At 38.2% G+C, this 18,904-nt stretch overlaps 1 protein-coding gene and 1 long non-coding RNA gene across 3 annotated transcripts in view; one reads left to right on the forward strand and one right to left on the reverse strand.

The window, feature by feature from the left end:
- PALLD (palladin, cytoskeletal associated protein) overlaps positions 1 to 11,238 on the forward strand; it is a 215,056-nt gene extending 203,818 nt beyond the window's left edge. For both annotated transcript variants that reach the window (XM_010569939.1, XM_010569938.1), the window contains 5 exons: positions 4,845 to 4,977; positions 5,941 to 6,148; positions 6,871 to 7,036; positions 7,938 to 8,071; positions 9,060 to 11,238. In XM_010569939.1, the coding sequence (XP_010568241.1) occupies positions 4,845 to 4,977; positions 5,941 to 6,148; positions 6,871 to 7,036; positions 7,938 to 8,071; positions 9,060 to 9,232 (814 nt within the window). In that variant the 3' untranslated portion in view covers positions 9,233 to 11,238. The remainder of the gene's footprint in view (positions 1 to 4,844; positions 4,978 to 5,940; positions 6,149 to 6,870; positions 7,037 to 7,937; positions 8,072 to 9,059) is intronic.
- On the reverse strand, positions 371 to 9,149 carry LOC104833343. The gene is made up of 3 exons (XR_774509.1): positions 8,931 to 9,149; positions 4,823 to 4,939; positions 371 to 4,394 (listed from the first exon to the last, which is right to left on the reverse strand). It is a non-coding gene; the product is annotated as an uncharacterized LOC104833343 (long non-coding RNA).
- Positions 11,239 to 18,904: the final 7,666 nt, after the last annotated feature.

Raw genomic sequence — 18,904 nt, forward strand, 5'->3', positions numbered from 1 at the left:
CCTGTAATTTCTGCAGCTTTTAATAAGTATTCATTTAAAGAAACAGCAGAAATAACTGCATGCCAGACAAGGTTATTAGATTTACATTAGAAATATTTTACTATTTCAGTGATTTCAGTTCAGGTTCTTATAAGGAATTATGAGTCAGAAATGAAGTATTAAACTTATCTTTGGTGAGTTTACAATTATTCACATACGAAGCTTTGGTTTATGGTTTTGGACCATATAAGGGAATTTTCCCTTCAAATACATTTTTTTTTTTTTCATTACCCAGAGCATTTATGGGGCTATTTAAGCATGGCTTAGACATCTTTAGATGATACAAAAAAATTCATTTTGATTACCCAAACAGAACTGCTTTCAAGGGAGTATGAGGGGTCTGGTTTCTGCTGTGATGAGGCACATGTTTTGCTTAATGGTCACAATGGCCATAGACTCTCAATATTGCCTAACTGTAATATGTAGAAAAAACGTACATACATATAGTCAATGTGCAATAAAGAAATGATTCCTGTAACAATTAGTAGTGGTAGTAGTATGTACTGTAGAACTCCTGCATGCAAAACAGGCTGTCTTACCCCCTCTGGTAACTAGGAAGTATTAGGAAGCGGGGTTGGTTGTTTAGAAGATCTTATCAGTCTTACTCTTGCATGGAACAAACTGGGCTTCCCACAGTCCTGAAAGCATTTCCCAACGTTTCGCTGAGGTGTCCTACCAGCTCCCCCTCTAATGCTTCACCTTTAGGCCTGTTAAGCCCAAAGCTCAGACTTCTTATGGAGGAGAATATCCTGCTATCACTGCATTGTGAGAACAGCCCAAAAAATCTGGGTCTGTTTGGCGTACCCTGTCCAAGAAATAAGGCACTTGACACCTGCAAATAATGGGTAAAAAGGAAAATTGACCGTTAATCCCTGAAGGGAAAAGTTGCCATGAAGAGTCAGGTTTCAGCTTAGTCATTGCATGCTGGGTGAGAAAGAGGAAACATCTTTTAAAATGGGGATGGGAGAAAGGAAGATAGGTATGGGTAAGAGAGTGGCGAGCAGCTGACACTTCTGCATCTTTCTGAAGGATAAAATGCGGGTGTCTCTCTCTGTGTGACTGGCAGAACCCTTGGGCAGTAATGGGGGAGGCTCATTTTTCAATCTCTCCAAATGCAATTGAAGTCCGAGGCCACTTATGGCTGGTATTTTATCTTCTAATTGAGACAAACACTTGGGCAGCCACTATTGTTTTGGTTGGGTGTCCAGTAGAGTAATGAATTATAAATAAGTGATTTCCATACAGCAGTTTAATTAATATTAGGGCAATTATTGCAGATTTTTATTTCCTGTAAAATTACCATATGTGAAGGGCTCATCCTCATACCTTTACTTACAGAAGGTCTGTTTCTGCTAAGCATTCAGCACAATACTATTTCTGTTCAGTGACATTTCCCATTAGTCCCATCACCCCGTTCTCCCTGAGACTGATGAAATGTGAGCACGTAAAACCTTCCCAGGACAGATTCCCACCATCGGCTTTTCTAACATAACGTACCACACTATTGTGCTCCCCCATATACTATAGTATTTGTCACATATATTGCCATATACTTTTGGTAAGTAATACTCCCGTGGCATTACAATATTATTTCTATAAGCTTTTCTGCTTGAGAGCAACAAAACTTTTTTTTTTTTTTTTACAAGTGTAATTATTAGCTCAATGAACTTTATGACTTGTTACACTGTCGACTGGCTTTTTCCTGCAGTATTTTTAATCTCTTACAGAACTCTGTTTTTTGTCATCTTCACTACGTCACAGACATTTTAAAACACTGTAGTTATTTCATTTTTAATGTATTTTTCTGCAATTTGCTTAACTTGCAAACATTACCGTCTTAGCATTACATGGCCGGGGGGCAGGGGCAAGACGTTTGAATTGTCTGACGTGTACAAAGCTTGGGCTCAATCCCTTAGACGTCATGGTGCTCAACACTGTAGCACCTAAGCTGTCTTGCCGTGCACTGCAGCCAGAGTCCTGAATAAATCATCTTAAAATGCATGAGATTAAGAAAGATTTTAGAAAGAACTATTCCTGTTGTCCCTGCTCTCAATTAGAGGATTAATTTGAACTTCATCTCCTTTATCCCCAATTAGTGATCATTATCATATGGTCAGTCATAAAGTCTTCCCCAGCTTCTCGCTCGCTGAAATTCCTAGCACATTGCGCCACGCCAACCCATGGAGTCTCCCCTGGACACACTTAGTACATGATGTCAGTGTTGCTGAAACTAATCTTTGCAATTTGATGCCCACATCACAACTCTAAAGAACCCACAACTAATCCAAGGGTATTGCAGTCTATTGCAATTTGTCATTCCTAGACATCTGAAGTACCTAGCTCTCCTCATTTCATTATTTCTTTAAAACCACAAAATGTTTCAGAATTAAAACAACCCTAGTTTCACCTCTCAAGGTAAAGGCTTAAAAAGTAGTCTGCAATTTTAGAGATAAATTTACAAAGAGGTAGAAAGAAATGCATTATTTGTTTCTGACTCTAAACAGCATGCTGATTTAGGTTTCCTTTCAAATGTGTAATTTGAAAACTTAGTTTTCACAATTCAAGAACATACTAGCAGGAAAAAAATCTCAAACTCCTAGTCTTTTGTGTTTTCTGTTTCATTTGGTGTAAATTTTTTTTTCCCCAGTTTTGACCAGTGCTGCCTTTTTATGCAGCTGGAGCAGTGAGATGGTGGCTTTCAGGACTTTCACACTTCTGTGGTGCTAGTTAACCTGCTTGGCTCAGCCTTGCAAGACATTAAGAAGCACTAGTTACCTGTACTTTATTGGCATCTTATCAACAGAATCTAAACAGGATGCATATAAATACTGTGAAGGCAGATTTTGCTTGGGTTGCTTGCACTGAGTAGCACTCACTTGACTAGATACCATCATTTCTAGTTGGTCTTGCAGAACTAATTACCAAAAGATACGAGTATAGTTTTTCTTTACTACCATCCGTCTTCCTTCCCAGCTACATGCATACAAGGCAGGTATGTTGGCAAAATTGGTTAGAAACTCACCAACGAGAGCTCAGCGTTGCTTATGAGCTGTAATGCAGGAGCTATTGAAGTAGCTTTAGGCACATTTGAGTGGCAAAAAATATTAGGTGCCTAAGACCTGGATTTAGGCACCTGAAGAGTTACGAGCTTTTAGCGCGTGCAAAGATGTCAGTCTGTGTTCCACATTGCAGTATCCATTCCTACGTTAATAAGCAGTAGGGGCTAGATTTCCCTCAACACATTTGCCTTTAGCTATAGCTGTGGGAAGCCTGTGATGATCATTAAAAGTCAAAATTCATCTATTTATGACAGATAATACTGTAGCAAAAGTGATGACTGGTCAGAATGCAAACAGAGCAATAACAGAGAGAAGAGCAACAACAGAGAAGGACAAAGTAAACCAAGTTCAAGCAACTCTAATTAAACTTTACCTCAGTGGAACAGTGTGCAGCTAGAGTGTTTATCTTCCATACAGCAGTACAGCATCTTGTTTTCCAAATAACTGCTGGGGGTTTGAAGCTTTTTTTGTTATGAATTATTTTAACCTAAAGAAACACCCCTGGGCAGTAGAAAACACAGTATAGCCACGTCTAACACAGTACCGCACGTCTACTGCAGACACTGGCCAAAACAGAAACACTGGCAAAAGTTAACAGAAAATGGAATTCAGAAAAGAGAATTTCACTGTAAAGTGTCATTGATAAAAGTTATCTTGGAGGATATTTGCATAGCTCCTCTTCACTGCAACAGGATGTTACTGCAGGCAGCAGCTGGCTCCAGAAGGGAATCCACTGGAGCTGATCAGGCAAGGACAAAAATTGGCCTAAAATTCTGTTTCAGTAACAAGTTTCTTTGATTACTAAGTCACACAAATGTAATAATGCTAATTTCATTTGGAAAAAAATCCCGTTAAATGAGGAACCATCTAGAAAAAGATTCGATAGATTAAATTAACAGGCCAATCCTGAAAATGGATTAAACTATATTGTGGAAGCTTAAGGTGATTGATACTGTTTCTGGGGATAGGAGTTATTTTTCCCTATTTTTGTTTTTTATTAAACTTTTTACCGTACCTGTATGAAGAGCAATTTAACGACCAAAGTTTTTCTTCCTATTGCTCACAAAAGAAATTCCTATTATTTTGACACCACAATTTGGTGGCTTTGAAAATGTTCAAGAATATCTCAAAACAAAAAAAATCTGTTAAATGAGGAATAAATATCCACAGCCCTTCAATCCACAGAATTTTCTGCATGGTCTTCAGTAATGCAGAACAAGAGAAGATGAAAAATAAGTCCGATGTGAAAAGTCTCTTCTCAGTGGAGCTGAGTTAGCTTTTAGCTGCTGTTATTTTCTGAAAGGTAAACATAATTAACAAACAGTACCTGCACTTTCTGGTGTAATCAGCAACAGTGAAGGGATTAAGTACACAGGACGCTGGCAGTGGGGGACTGAAGCTATATGCTAAGGCCTACCGACTTTATTTATATTTCAGTGATTTAAAGACTAAACAAAAGTACTATCATGTATAAATAAATTATTACAAGCAATTGCTCTGTAGCAAGATTGTTTTCTAGATCATATTTTGCCACATGTGAATTAAATGAAAGGAATTAGTAAGCACAGTGTCATAATTAACTCAGTCTGAGCCAAATGCTACCACTGTATTGTGTGTAAATATGGAGTGATTATGGTGTAGGTCAAAGAAGTGATTTAAAATTCAAAGCAGTCTTGTAAGTGATTTTGGTTCTCCTGATTTAGCAGAGAAAAAAAATAATTTACCTTTATTTCATGTTATTTTAAGACCACGATCTCGATCAAGGGACAGTGGTGATGAAAATGAACCAATTCAGGAACGATTCTTCCGGCCTCATTTTCTGCAGGCTCCTGGAGACCTGACTGTTCAAGAAGGAAAACTGTGCAGAATGGACTGCAAGGCAAGTATCACAGAAAGGATAGCAGCCATCTTTCTGCAACATTATCTGACTCAAAAACCAAATCAGTTTCTTTTCAAAAGCTATTTTACCTATTGGCAGTTTCAGCGACTGTCAATGGGTTAATTAATCTCACCGCTTATGAGGAAGTGGGCAATAAAAGTTTGCTTCCCCTCCAATTAAAGTGCTTCAGGCAAATCTTACAGCTCACAGTAAACCGGTTTTTAGAATTCAGCTATGCCGGGGCGTGGAGGGAAGCAGTACACACTACAAAGACAGCGTGCTTCTCCATTTTAAGTCCTTTTGCTACTTGAGTTTCGATCTCCCATTAAAGTTTCAAACAATATAATCTTGATTTATGACTTTGCCTAAAAGAATTCATCAAGGCTTGGATGAATTCTGTTTACTTTATGCTGATATATTGGGAGAAGCTATTTGTTTTCAAGTAGTATCCACAGCAAATGGCAGGGCTTTCAAAAGTACAAGACCTGTTCACACAGATGAAGCACTAACGAGCATAGGCAGTGCTATCTAAGTGGAATAGCACTTAAGAGTTCAATAATTAGTCAGCTAACATCTTTTTGTCTGCAACTTTTCCACATGAAGTTAATCTAGAAAGGAGTGTCTTCTCATTCCACCTGAATAGCAAACAATAAAAAAAAAGACAAAAGGTATCACCCTGCCTTTTGTTTTGCAATGTATTATTATTTAGCTTCTAGCATATCTAAACACTGATCTTTTTTCAGTCACGCCCATAAGACGTCACAGAATTCAGGGAGCTGGCCAGAAAGTAAGTGAATGAACACAACTGAGTCAATGTCTAATTCAGGACAGAATTAGATCTTTAAATCTTGTGGTACACCTGCAGTAGCAAACAAACCCAAGCTTCTCTGAAGTAACAAGTCAGGACTCCTCCGGTGTTTTATATGGCTAAGACTATTTCCCATTATTCTGTTTACACTTAAGGTTAGTGGATTACCAACTCCAGACTTAAGCTGGCAACTTAATGGAAGACCAGTTCGCCCCGATAGTTCTCACAAAATGTTGGTGCGTGAAAACGGCGTGCACTCCTTGATCATAGAACCAGTCACAGCCAGAGATGCTGGCATCTACACGTGCATTGCCAGCAATCGAGCTGGTGAAAATACATTCAGCCTGGAGCTCATTGTTGCAGGTAACATCTTCATGCTAAGCTTCCGCACCCAGCACTGTGAGGGTAACGTGAAAAAGGAAAATGTAAGTGCTGTAAAATGGCATGGTTGAGGGGTGGGGGTAAGAAAAAGAAACCTGGCAGTAACAGAACTATAGTATATTTATAGGCGATACACTCGTGTTATGTTGTGGTGTAAGTTGACTGGCATGTAACCTCTGTGCGTGCAGTTAAGAAAAGAGGGCTGTTGTCCTGAGGCACAGTTGAGGCCACAAACCAGACTCTTTACTTGAATGGGGTTTTTTTAATGGCAATTTGTGCAGACCCGTATCTACCATGATTGATTTGTGTGTTTCACAGCATATTAGACTAACGCCATTCCAGCCTTCTGGTAGAGCAGTTCCTTCTGTAATTAAAAGCCCATCCTTTTATGGACTGTAAAGGAGCACTGTTAACAAGCATGATGCAGCCAGTGTATCTCGTCTTCATGCTCCACATTTCAATTTTTTCAGGGAAGTGGGGGAAACCACTCACTCAGCTCTATTAGCGCTCGCTTTTGCCCTATTAAAATGCTGATGTGACTGTTTTCTTCAGAGGAACCAGGATTGGACTTTGTGATTAATGAAGACAACACTTAAGTTCCCTGCCACATGTATTTTTCGTTATTGGTTTTTAGCATGTTGCTGAAAGAAAGGCTACATTTTCATAGATTAGTGTCAACGTGACTGCAATCTTTATTTTCACAGCTAAGGAAGTACACAAAGCACCTGTGTTTATAGAGAAGCTACAAAACACAGGTGTGACTGAGGGATTCCCAGTGCGACTGGAGTGTCGAATCTCGGGGGAGCCATCTCCTCAGATATTTTGGAAGAAGGAGAACGAGTCCCTCACATACAACACTGACCGAGTGAGGTTAGACTGACTTAGAATCTTATCTCCCCCTGTATAACTTCAATGACGATTTATCCTGGTAACACAAATGAAAACCTAGAAGGTCATAAGAATGCTTTGTGTGAAAAGCAGCTCATAAATATTAACTAGTTATTGTAATAATTGATGATATTTACTCAAACTTGTGGCCAGCCTCGTGGCCGAGCCAGAATTAAAATGTTAGCTCTGTTTTCCATCCTTGGACTTAAACAACTATCTTTGCACTTTAAGCAAGTTGAGCAATAGTTTTTTTCTTCTAGAACTAAGACTTATAGAAATTTACTGGTGAAAACCTAGGCTCCTAAGTAAAGCTATCTGCTTCTCAGCAGAAACCTTGATTCATAACACTGCTGTGTAGTTAAGCAACTGAAATTCAGTATTTTATATTCTAAGATCTACAAACTTGTCTTGAATGTTCAATAATATTTTGTAGGAATGTTTAAAAGCAAACTCATGATATATTGCAAGAAAAGGAACTCAGTACTGATATGACACTGTAATAAATTATTGCTGTCCTTCTAAGTAACTAAATGTATTTCAGTACTTCATTCCTCAAGTTTTTTTATCCTTTCCCCAAAAAGTCTGGGTAAGTCCCTACTACTTAAATCAGATTTCCAGATATCTTAATCTGTAATTGTGAAAGAGAAGTTACTTTATGCATTTTTGCTTCTTAGTTTTTAATACAGGATATTAAACTGCCAAACTGTCAAGCATATTCAAGGTTTTATCTTCCACTTGCTAATTTCAGAGGAAGTTCTGTATGAATTAAAAGTGGACTATAATTAAACTGTAACTAGGATTGGGTTGGCTTATAATGACATTTTAAAACAGTCTATGCTGTTTTGCAATTTAAATAGTCATTTTCTACTTTTCTTTTGTTTAGCATGCACCAGGATAACTACGGCTACATTTGCCTGCTTATTCAGGGAGCTACAAAGGAGGATGCCGGCTGGTACACCGTTTCAGCCAAGAATGAGGCTGGGATTGTGTCTTGCACTGCCAGGTTGGATGTTTATAGTAAGTGACTTCAATTTTCACGATCGCATTAATCCCCCCAAAAGCAAAAGTCCTGTAAGTTTCAGTTTGTTCACGGAATGGTTTACATTGGTCTCTCTTTCTTTTGTTTATAGTTTCTCCTCAATAATAACGATCCACATCAAGACAACAAATGCTCTGTCAAAGTATATTTCACCATCTTTCAGATACCTAAAGCAAAACAAGCATGCATGCTTTCTGTTTTTGCTTAGTATATTAAATATAGCTAATTAACAACAGATAACGGCATGATTACATTATTTTTGTGGATCATTATTACTATTGCTCTGCTAGCACTTCCCTAACCTTTTGTATTCTTTTGTACATTAGTCTGTAATACACCTGTGACAGCTACCAGAAGTGTACTACTAGATGTTTTATGGCTTTCTGCTTAATTATTCGGTTTGTTCCAAAGCAGCTCCTGACATAGTGAATGTTCTCTTAAACCAAAATCTCTTACCAGTCTTCCCATAGCAAGAGTAAGTGGGGGGTGGGGTGGAGAGAGACTGGAATGATAAACGATGGTTTCTGTGGTGGTAGTGAGACTTGCAAATTGGAGACTTGGCTCAGCATTCTTCAGCGTACGAGGGGTGGCAATGGCAACCACATGATTTCCTTTCATACACAACAAATAACCCTCGAACAGGCCTGTCACTGTAATAGCAGTGCACGGAAACAAACCCCTTGCTGTTACCCTTCTCAGTGACACAAGGGAAGGTAGGAAGCATTGCCAAAAAGGCAAAGTAACACACATAGACACTATTGTTTTTACTTACCACATCTGAAGGTGAAACTAGATGCTGAGGAAAAAAACCACCACCGAGATACGAAACAAACTTACCTTTGATATAATGGTTTTCTGCTGCTCAGAAGTTAGTATCTCCTTTACAAAGAGTTGACTGTGCATCTGGCACGCTTTGTTGCACAGCTTGAGATGCCTAACATTTCTTCTTTCCTTCTTGATCTATAGCTCAGTGGCAACAACCACCTCAGACAACCAAGCCAAAGAAGGTGCGGCCCTCAGCCAGCCGATACGCTGCACTTTGTGACCAAGGACTAGACATCAAAGCAGCTTTCCAGCCTGAAGCAAATCCAGTCCACCTGACGATGCAGTCTGGCTTGGTAGAGAGCGATGATCTGTAGATCCAGCTGCCGCTTCCATCATTTTCTTTCGAAGCAGAAACACTGAAAGCCATTGTCTTGACCAATGATACTCCTATGTCACTTTATGCAAAGGCAGACACCTTCAAGTACAAAAGATAAACAACAAACACAGTAACCATATATTTCTTATTCATTATGCCAAATTAGAATAGATAGATTATTAATAGAAATGTACACATTGCACAACACATCACATTCACCAGTTCCTTATACCTAAGTTGCTTCAGCTCTTACGAATAACCCTTTTCATAAAGGCCAAAATACATCAGAGAGACAGATTTTTCAGAAGAGAACACTATTTATCACTACATGCCTTCATATGCAGTAAGCAGATGCTACACAATCTTAATGGTGCAAGATGTTTTACTTGACGCCATTAGATCACAAAGAAAATTAGAATGTATGGTTATCTATAGTTCTAAAATGGCAATGCATTCTGATAGCTACAAAGAACAAGTGCAATATTGTAAGAATAAAACAGGAAGGGACAAGGAAAAGAAACGTAAGCAAATACTGTTATCTCTGCAAACTGCTTTCTATTCTACAATGAAAAAAATATCTTGCCTTAAATGCTGTTAGTATGGACAATTTTATAAAGCAACATCAACACCGTAACTTTAAATTCTTTTGTATTTTTTCATTTTGCCATCTAGGAGGAGGCTTACTTACAAACATACAGCAAAGACAGTTTAAGCATAAGCAATTTAACCTCTTCAAGATAATGAAGAAAAAGAGCTGACATGTAATAACAGTCTACTCCAGACCATAAATACTGGTAACTAGATGGGAAAAAAAATGCTGACAGTATGAACCACTGCAGTAGGATACTGCAAAGGCTGGGAGGGGGACAGGGCAAGAGGGTGCAACTCTCTATGGATTTTCTGAAGACAGTCTGTAACCTCCTAATACTCCCATTCAAGAATCTGAAATTCTAAGGTGAGCTGAACACTAGGGAGTGTACGTATGGGATGTCTGACTGTTTAAAGCTTGTGTAACGTGTATGAGGATTTTAGAAATGTATAGTAAGTGAGAAATGGGTTGAGACTGCAATATGAATTGAAATGACAAGTATACACCACAGGTGATAAGCTTGCAGATCTGAGGAAGTAGAAAATGAAGATGGGCAAAAATAACATCAAATTTGCGCCTTTTTTTTCTTAACATAGCATATGTCTCTGGTAGATTTCACTTTTTTCTTCTGATTGTAGGCAAATGACAGCTCTTTTAATGGGTAGAGTCTGTGCACCGTAGATGAAAAGCCTGAAGGCTACTTTCAGAATGCAAGGCAAATCCACATCAAACTGGAGCCCCGCCTAAGTCAGACCTGACTAGGGAGTTTTAAATTGGAACCAAATGAATTTACAATGAAGGGGGGGAGGGACAGAAGAATTACTAGGCCTGACAAGGAAAATAAGCATTTGATGGTACGAGCTATGATTCTTTGCTATGAAAGGAAAACACTGTATTCCTTATATGAAGCACATATATGGTATCTTTCATTATTTATAATAAAAGTGTTGAAATCTTTTATTTCAGTTCAGTTATTCAGAAGTCCTGTACCTAGGAGGGTTTTGGTTTTTTTTTTTTTGTAATTGTGTACACCATATATTGCATTACTGCTATACGTGTATTGCTTTGTAAGTACACAAAGTTTGTTTTGTTTTTTAGTGACTAATAAACTTTAGCACGTAAGGTAGTACTATTCTGGTGCAGGATATGACCAGTTATGGGGATCGTTAATCTAGATTAACGTCATAGTCTGTCATCTGGGAATAATCTGATTCTATTCTAGAAAAAGTGTGTCATATCACTTGCCAAATTTTTCTTGACTGTGACATGCTAGTTTACTTTTTGTTTAGCTTCACTAGCATTATTTTGCCACCTTTTATTTGTATTTATAAAAAAATGTATTATCATTACTTTGGATTGTTGTGCTGATACAATGTGGGTTTAACATCAATAAATATTACACAAATAAATAGAAAGTTTTCCTTCTGATAAAGACTATTAACTGTTTCAGTACAAGCATGCAAGTGTAAGATTTAGAAATTTTAAATATTACAAATGCAGATGAAATGAGGGCTATATGCAGCATCTAAAAATTACTAGAATTTATCAGAATATGCTGCTTGCGACCTGGAGTCTTGTTAAAACAAAACAGAGGAACATGACCCATACATTCTAAGAAACATCTTCTGAATAAAAGTACTAGAAGATGGGGTTTTTTTAATAGGTTAGAAAATATGCAGGTCTATGTTGAGTGTCAAGTAATTGCTATATGACAAATATTGCAAAAGTGACAAATCACAACTGATTCTAAGTACAGTGCATGGTCCAAGCACTGTTTTAAAAAAATGTTAATATTTACTTGTAAAATCCTGAATATTAACTAGCTTTTCCTTCCTCCCTTTCTATGCAAAAATAACAGGAAAGATGCAAGATAATAAATTTTTTCTTTTAGGTTTACATTTTAAGCCTTGATCACTACAAACAGAATTATCTCAGCAATTACTGGTGATATGGCAACTGAAGTCAATGCAGTTCTGTCTGCTTACAGTAAATTTGTCTTTGGCTTAGAGACTAAAAAACTGAGCCTGCTCTTGTGAGCTGGTTTAAGATGAGGTCATCATCACTTTTTGCCTCTGTATATATGTACAGACGCACACTTAAGTAGTAAATCACATCTCTAAGCAGCAAAGTTGTTTTTCTGAAAACATTCAGCTGTGCTGTTCCTTAGTAACTGGGACTGTTTGGGTTTACAAATTCAGAGATAGAAGTGTGGCACAAGAAAATGACATACTTTTCAAGCCAAAAATCTGAAATTCTTGGAAGCTTCAAAGTAACTTTCAGAAGTTTAATCTCCCTCCACAAACTCAAAAGATAGCAAGACCTGAAAATGTACTTTTATCATTTTATAGGACTATACGAAGAAGTCCTAAATTTTTGCAAGACTTCAGGTTTAGTTACGGGAAGAGTTCAAATTATGTAGGAAGTTGCTCAGTCCAAGTGTATTCAAAGCAGTCAAAGACTCAATGCAACTACACTCAGGATGACGACAGAAACCTCTGTTAAGAGCACCAGCAGCAATGTGCATGAAGGTTTTTTTCAGCTGGTGGTGTGCTTTAACACACAATGCCTGCCTTCATCCTGCAACTTCAGGACAACAGCAACCAGTAGTTAACATAATTTTTTTCCATCACAGCCAGCTGGGGGTAGGGATCAAACCCAAACTATAGTCCAATTTGAAACCCTAGCTTATAAATCATAGTTTCTTTCTATATTACCACTTTCAAAGACCATTCTAATTCACTTAGGTTGTATGCTAATAAATGCCTCGATTCCCCACATATGGACAACTACATCCTTATCTCTGCAAGCAGCCCAAACGGATTTAATATGCAAGTACTTCATGAGATCATATTATCCATCATGTCATGATGCTGAAGGGATTGGCTGCATGCTCTGGCTGTACGACCCAGCCGCCAAAGCCACACTGTGTAGTATAGATGGATTAATACATGGACTGGAAATGCCTGCTCAGGTTATGCACATTGACTACAGACCTGATTCACTGCCTCCCAGTTCAGCTGCACCTGCAAGGGGCAGAATTTGCTGACTTTTAGCTCATTCACCTGAACTGACTAAAAGAAAAAGCCCTCCCCCTGCACAGTTCTGTTTGCGCAGAACCATGAGCACGTAAGACACGTCAGGCAGATAGCGGAAAAGACAGCTCATGCCCCAAGAAATTTACAATCTGTTCCAGACAGCACACAGTATTCTTTAACGTGTCTTAAAGCTTGCGTCTCTAATTCAGAATTAAGCCACAATTTGCTTCCTTTTACAAAAGTAGTTAATACATAAAATAATCCCATACTACACTGAATCACTAATAAAAATGTCAGTGTTCGGAACATAATGCTCAACTCACGCTTAAGAACAAAAAAGCCAGACTACAAGCAACAGTACATGTATGGCAATGATTTCAGCAGCTATACAGAGGAGGAAGACAAATGAGCTGCAGTCCAACACCACAAGGAAGGAGAAATTTTTTGCATTATAAAACAGCTGCAGCGCAACAGGTAAACCCTGGGGAAGGGCCAGGTCTCACAACTGCTGTCACTTCCTAGTTCTGTGGTAGCATAAATGGTCCAGAAACAGCTGCAGAACAAGAAAGGAGAAAAAAATAACAGCACGTGGCCACTGCTCAGAATGATTACATCATTTACTGCAGGAGCTCTACAAATCTCATCACACTGAATGGATTAGATTAGATTGGGGTTCTTTTGCCTGAAACTGTTCTGTTAAACACACAACTAAACATATTGTCAAGCTTTTTTTGGCCGACTCTTGGCCCAGACATCACAGAGTCTTTCTACAAAGCAGAACAGAGGGTACAAAAAATACATTGCCAAGGACAGGACCTTTCCGAGCTACTGCAAAAGGTGTTGAAAATAATAATACCTCACAAGATAAGACTTCCCATACAACAGGCAACACGCCTCTACCCTACGGCAGGTGAAGAACTAGTGGATTTTGGAGATGGCTTTTACCCGCAGCGTTTGTCTGAGCAACTGCTGGAGTCATTTGGAGGAAAGGGCCTGCCTAAAAGAAAACCTGTTTTACCACATTATTCTACAGTATAATGCACAATTCTCTATATTAACATATTAACTCACTTCCTCCTATGATACTTCAGAATCAGATTCACTGAACATTTTTGTAATATACTGCTAATCTACAATAGTTTTATCTTTCTTAAACTCTGTATTAACTTCAGCTGTACAATCTCTGATCATTTACTAATTCATGTATAATAACATATAATAAATGAAAACCTAAAGTAAAATGTAATTCTTCCACCAGTACAACCGTTTCTAAATCCAAAGATCTTGAACTGTACATGAATGATGTAATTTCAGGTATGCAACAGCAGCAGCTTTCAAAAATTTCAGTTTGCTAAGCTCCAGATCCACTTTCCACTCAGAAAAAATGTATAATTACATAATGCAGATGTCCAAATCTGAAATAGGCTCTGTTAGTTGTTTCCCTCAAAGTCCTGTATATGAAAAGCATAACAAGAGTTAAAAATCTTAATAGAAGAATGAAGTAATTTTTAAAATTCTTCTGAGCCACAAATCCATAAACGACCAACTTCATAAAAGCAGAACAAAGTTTTCACTTGTGCTTATTAGTGTTTTCTTGCAACATATAAAAATGGGTATAAGAAAAGGCACAGCTACCACTAGTAACTGTCATTCTAAAATAATGAATTTCAGGTCAGCCTATACATCCTGAAAGCGGAGATGGAGTATCACAGTGTTTCCAGTCACTAATTCCAAGGAATAAGACATCAGAGATCTGCCTTTGCCCAAGACAAGTGGCATCCAAGCCTAAGGTGAGGCGGAAAAAACATGGGACCGTGAGGGGGGGGGGGGGGGGGCGGGGAAAAAGGCTGATGATCAGTGCATCTCCACTGCCCTCGCTTCAGAGTTCAGATTTGTCCTGGCTGCTTTTGGCAGATGTCAGGTCAGAATACAGGACTGAACTCATAGTCAGAGGAAGCTGACATAGCAGAGCATTAATCAGCCGTTAGTACAGTTCCTATTAACAAAGGGTAATAGAGTAAGGGGAGCTCAAATGAGTTGTCCTTTTTAGAGCAAAACTAAGTTTATGACTATGGCAATGCAAGTACCTCTTCACGGACAGCTTCAGCTGAATATGTCTGAATAAATAATTTCTTATGAACAAAACTCGCCTCCCATATTAATATCCTAGTATATTTGGTTCTCCCCCAAATGGAAAGATGCCACCTTAATTAATCAATGAGAGATACAGGCACATGACAAGCACTACTGGAAGCCAGATAACACAGCATTAGGAAGAAAGGCACCATGGTGCTAATAGAAACAAAGATTTAAGAGAAAACTTTGTAAACAGCTTTGCAAAACCGTGTAGTAAATTAACCTCGCTAACCTAATATTTACAGGTCAACTGAATACAGCTTCATGGCACAGCAGAAAGCTTAGCACGACCTCCGCTCTGGTGCTCTGAAAATTATGGTGAACTATAAAACTACAGACGCTCTCGGTTCTATATGCCTTCCAACAAAAAAGCTACAAGAACCTGCAGAGAATGGATGCAGTTCCACTCTACCACTGGCAGAACCGTCTCACCGTCAAAAATCACATATGCACACTGAATGGCATCCATACAAAACACATGCAGTGACTATGTTGTTTCTTTTCTCTAGGGTTCCAGGAAGTTTTCAGTAGAAATCTACCAACTACCTGAAAAAAATAGGATTAAAAGTCAGATTGACAGCAGCAGGAAGCAGAACACTCTAACTTAGAGCTTTTAACACGTCTTCAACATACGGGTGGAGATCTGTTTATAATACAGCCTCCAACATATAGGTGCAACATGTACTTGTAGTGCATTTAGCATTAGAAGTACCGAGCTGGGAGATCTGCAGATTAGAATTCACAAAACATCAAACTGCTTCACACTAACATGCTTCAGCAATACCATATAGTCAACTTGCAGTTATCCCTAAACAAATTGTTCAAAATAACACAGCAATTTCAAACTCGTCAACATGCTATGCATGCAAGGCCACCTCAGCGGTGTCAGCCAGCAGTCTGGGAAACAGTAACACCCACGCAGCTCCATTTGCTCAGGCGGTGTTAGCTCAGCAATGTCTGCCCCCCATGCTCCCACTGACATTATCCTAATGCACATATAACGATACCAAGGAAGATTTGGTGGCTTTTACTTGTATGTTTCTCAAAACGTTTGCCATCATCATACCCAAACTGGCAATTTGTTACCAGATCCTCAAGTAGCCAAAGCAATTTTAGTTTTAATGACTATGACAGAAAGATTCATTTTTATTTCAGAATACGACACTACAATGGTGAAGTGCACAAAAGAAAAAAAGGAGAAAAAAATAGAATTGGATCTGATGTATGTAAAGAGTGAAAAAACCACAATTGTAGGTTTCAATGTCATATTTTGTTCTATGAAAGGAACAAAAAATATCCTAGATCTTAACAGATATAGGTAATATTTGTTACTAACTCAATAGACATATCTAACAAAAAGGAGCCTTCAGCACACAGTCTGAAACTGAACATAATGTGTGCCTGGAAATAAAATGTAATCTGGGGCTTCAGCAGAGTTATTGAAGAGCCAATGCTCTTTAATGACTTCTCTCCACCACTACATTTTCCCTGTCTTTTCAAACACTGATTGATTACCTGAATTAAGTGAGTGTACCTGGTCTTGGAAAGTTCAGTTTTCATTAGCTTTACTTAAATGAACTACACTGTGCTTAAAAGAAAAAAAAAAAAACAAAAAAAGTCACATAATTGCAACTGGCAATACACATTTCAGTTTCATGCAATACAACCTCTCACACTACACAACACATCAAAGGGGGAAAATTTGCCTAACAGCAATACATAATCGTTACAATGTATGTTTTAACTGTAGGGAATAATGTAATAAAAAGATTTTGAAGACTGGGCTTTAGATATCCACTTTCTATCCAAATTTCACTGAACTCAATATTGAAATCCTTTTATCTTTAAAAATCATGCCTTATGTCCCCAAATAGCTCAGGATACATGGATTTGGATTTTACAAAACTGCTAACAGCAATGCCAGCTGTCAACTTTGTATCTACACAGGCAACTCCACTTCAATAAGACTACATAGATACACTAACCCAGTATTACCAATATGATAATGCCTTAGGATAGACTGCCCTCACGAGGCCAAAATGAAATCTCTTCATGGATATCTCACACTAACACACTAACTCAGAACACTTTATATGCATGTTACCATAAAAGAAAGTCTGCAAAAGCTGTTCCTCGTGACAGCTCCTACTTACAGCTGCAATATTTAAAAAAAAAAAACCCCTCACTAACATTTTGAATGTTCTGCTAGAAACTTCTACTGATGACAATCAATTGCAATATGTGCCTCAAAAGTATAAAACTAACATAGTGAGTTCACTACAGCAAGTACTAAGTTACAAACACATCTCTTAAGAGAGAAGCAGGAGAAGTAAGGCTCCAACGGTACTTAACAAAAGACTATAGGAGAGTTTTAGGCAAAACAGCAGACAAAGAAACATCAGATGAATAAAAAGCACATGCTCTCACTTCCACTAGGAATGGAATCACAGAAACTTTGTTATGTCTAGTAAAAGAGTGGACTGAAATTTTCAAAAGTCAGCTGAGAAATCATGATAAGTAAGTCAAGCACACAGTCCTACTCAAGAACACCCACATGCAAAAAAGCCCAAACCATTTATATATAGCTCAGCATAACTGCTAGCAGCACAAGATGTAAAAACCAAACATCTGTTTTTAATCAAGGACAGTGACATAACAGGCATACCAGAAATATGATGGAAGCAAGACAAACAAGCAAGACATTGATACAAAATACATAGGAAAGTAATCAAATGAGATATCAATATATTAACTCATCAAATCAAATATGAATTGAATTTCCAGGCCTAATAAGGTAAACTCTGTTGTCAGACAATATTATTACCAATGCAATTAAGATGATGGCAGTAGCTATGACATCCAAAGACTATAAGGCCAGCAACATAACTGTAATGAAAGACAGCAATTACCAGCAGGTTGGACAAATGTCACACTGAAGATATCAAGATGACTTTTTTTTTAATATATTTTTTTCATGCAGCCAGTGAAGGACACCCAACTCTGGCTGCAGTCCCCATGAGCATACAAGACCTGACTCAAAATGGTAACTTTTATTTCTGTGAGAACATTGACAAAGCTTATTAATAAAGACAACAGACCACAACTGCAGACTTCCATAAAAAAGGAGCAACATAAAATAAGGAAATATGCTAAAATGAAATAAAAAAGACAAGTCAAAAAAATTAAGATGCAATGCTTGATGACAACACTAAGATGGTATGCACTGAACTTCAGTATGATGACTTTAAAACACACACACCAAATTAAACTTTTTTTGTGGGGAGGGGGAAGCTGACAGGGATTAAAAGCTACTAGAATTTAAGTCAACCTTTGTAAAACCAGCAGTCTAGCTTTAGCAGTCAAACAGAATCTGTCACTGAACGTAAAATTTATAGATAGATCAGAATGTAGAGGAACAATTTACAAAAGTGCACACAAACTGAACAGCACTTCAGGAACAGGAAGTGTGCCTGAATAAGGCAAGCAGATGATGGAAATAAAAAGCAAAGGGCTCAGGGGAGGCGAGGCCACAGAGAAAAAAAATCCCCAAACTCTGAACAAAATCCTGAATCAGTTTTTGGTACCATGCAGGAACCATGAGCAGAACCTCTACAGGCAACTCACTGAAGGTTTCACCCCTCAGAGCAAAACATCAGAAGAGGTTACAGAGGGAATAGTAACAAATGGCTGGGGCTGGGGGCTACCACTCCCTAATTCTAAGAGAAATCAAGTAACTGCAGGGTGAAACTTCTGCGTTAAAACTGCCTCATTAGCAAATGACTGGAAGCTGGCAAAAGTGACAGCAAGCTTTTGGGAATTTTGTGGGTGGAAGAATCACTTGTTTTTTAAGAATAGATTCCAGAGGGATCCAGGGAACTACAGACAAATCATATTTTTCTGTACAAACTGC

The sequence above is a fragment of the Haliaeetus leucocephalus genome, unplaced genomic scaffold (genome assembly GCF_000737465.1).
Source record: "Haliaeetus leucocephalus isolate CR32 unplaced genomic scaffold, Haliaeetus_leucocephalus-4.0 Scaffold284, whole genome shotgun sequence".
NCBI classification, from domain to species: Eukaryota; Metazoa; Chordata; class Aves; order Accipitriformes; family Accipitridae; genus Haliaeetus; species Haliaeetus leucocephalus.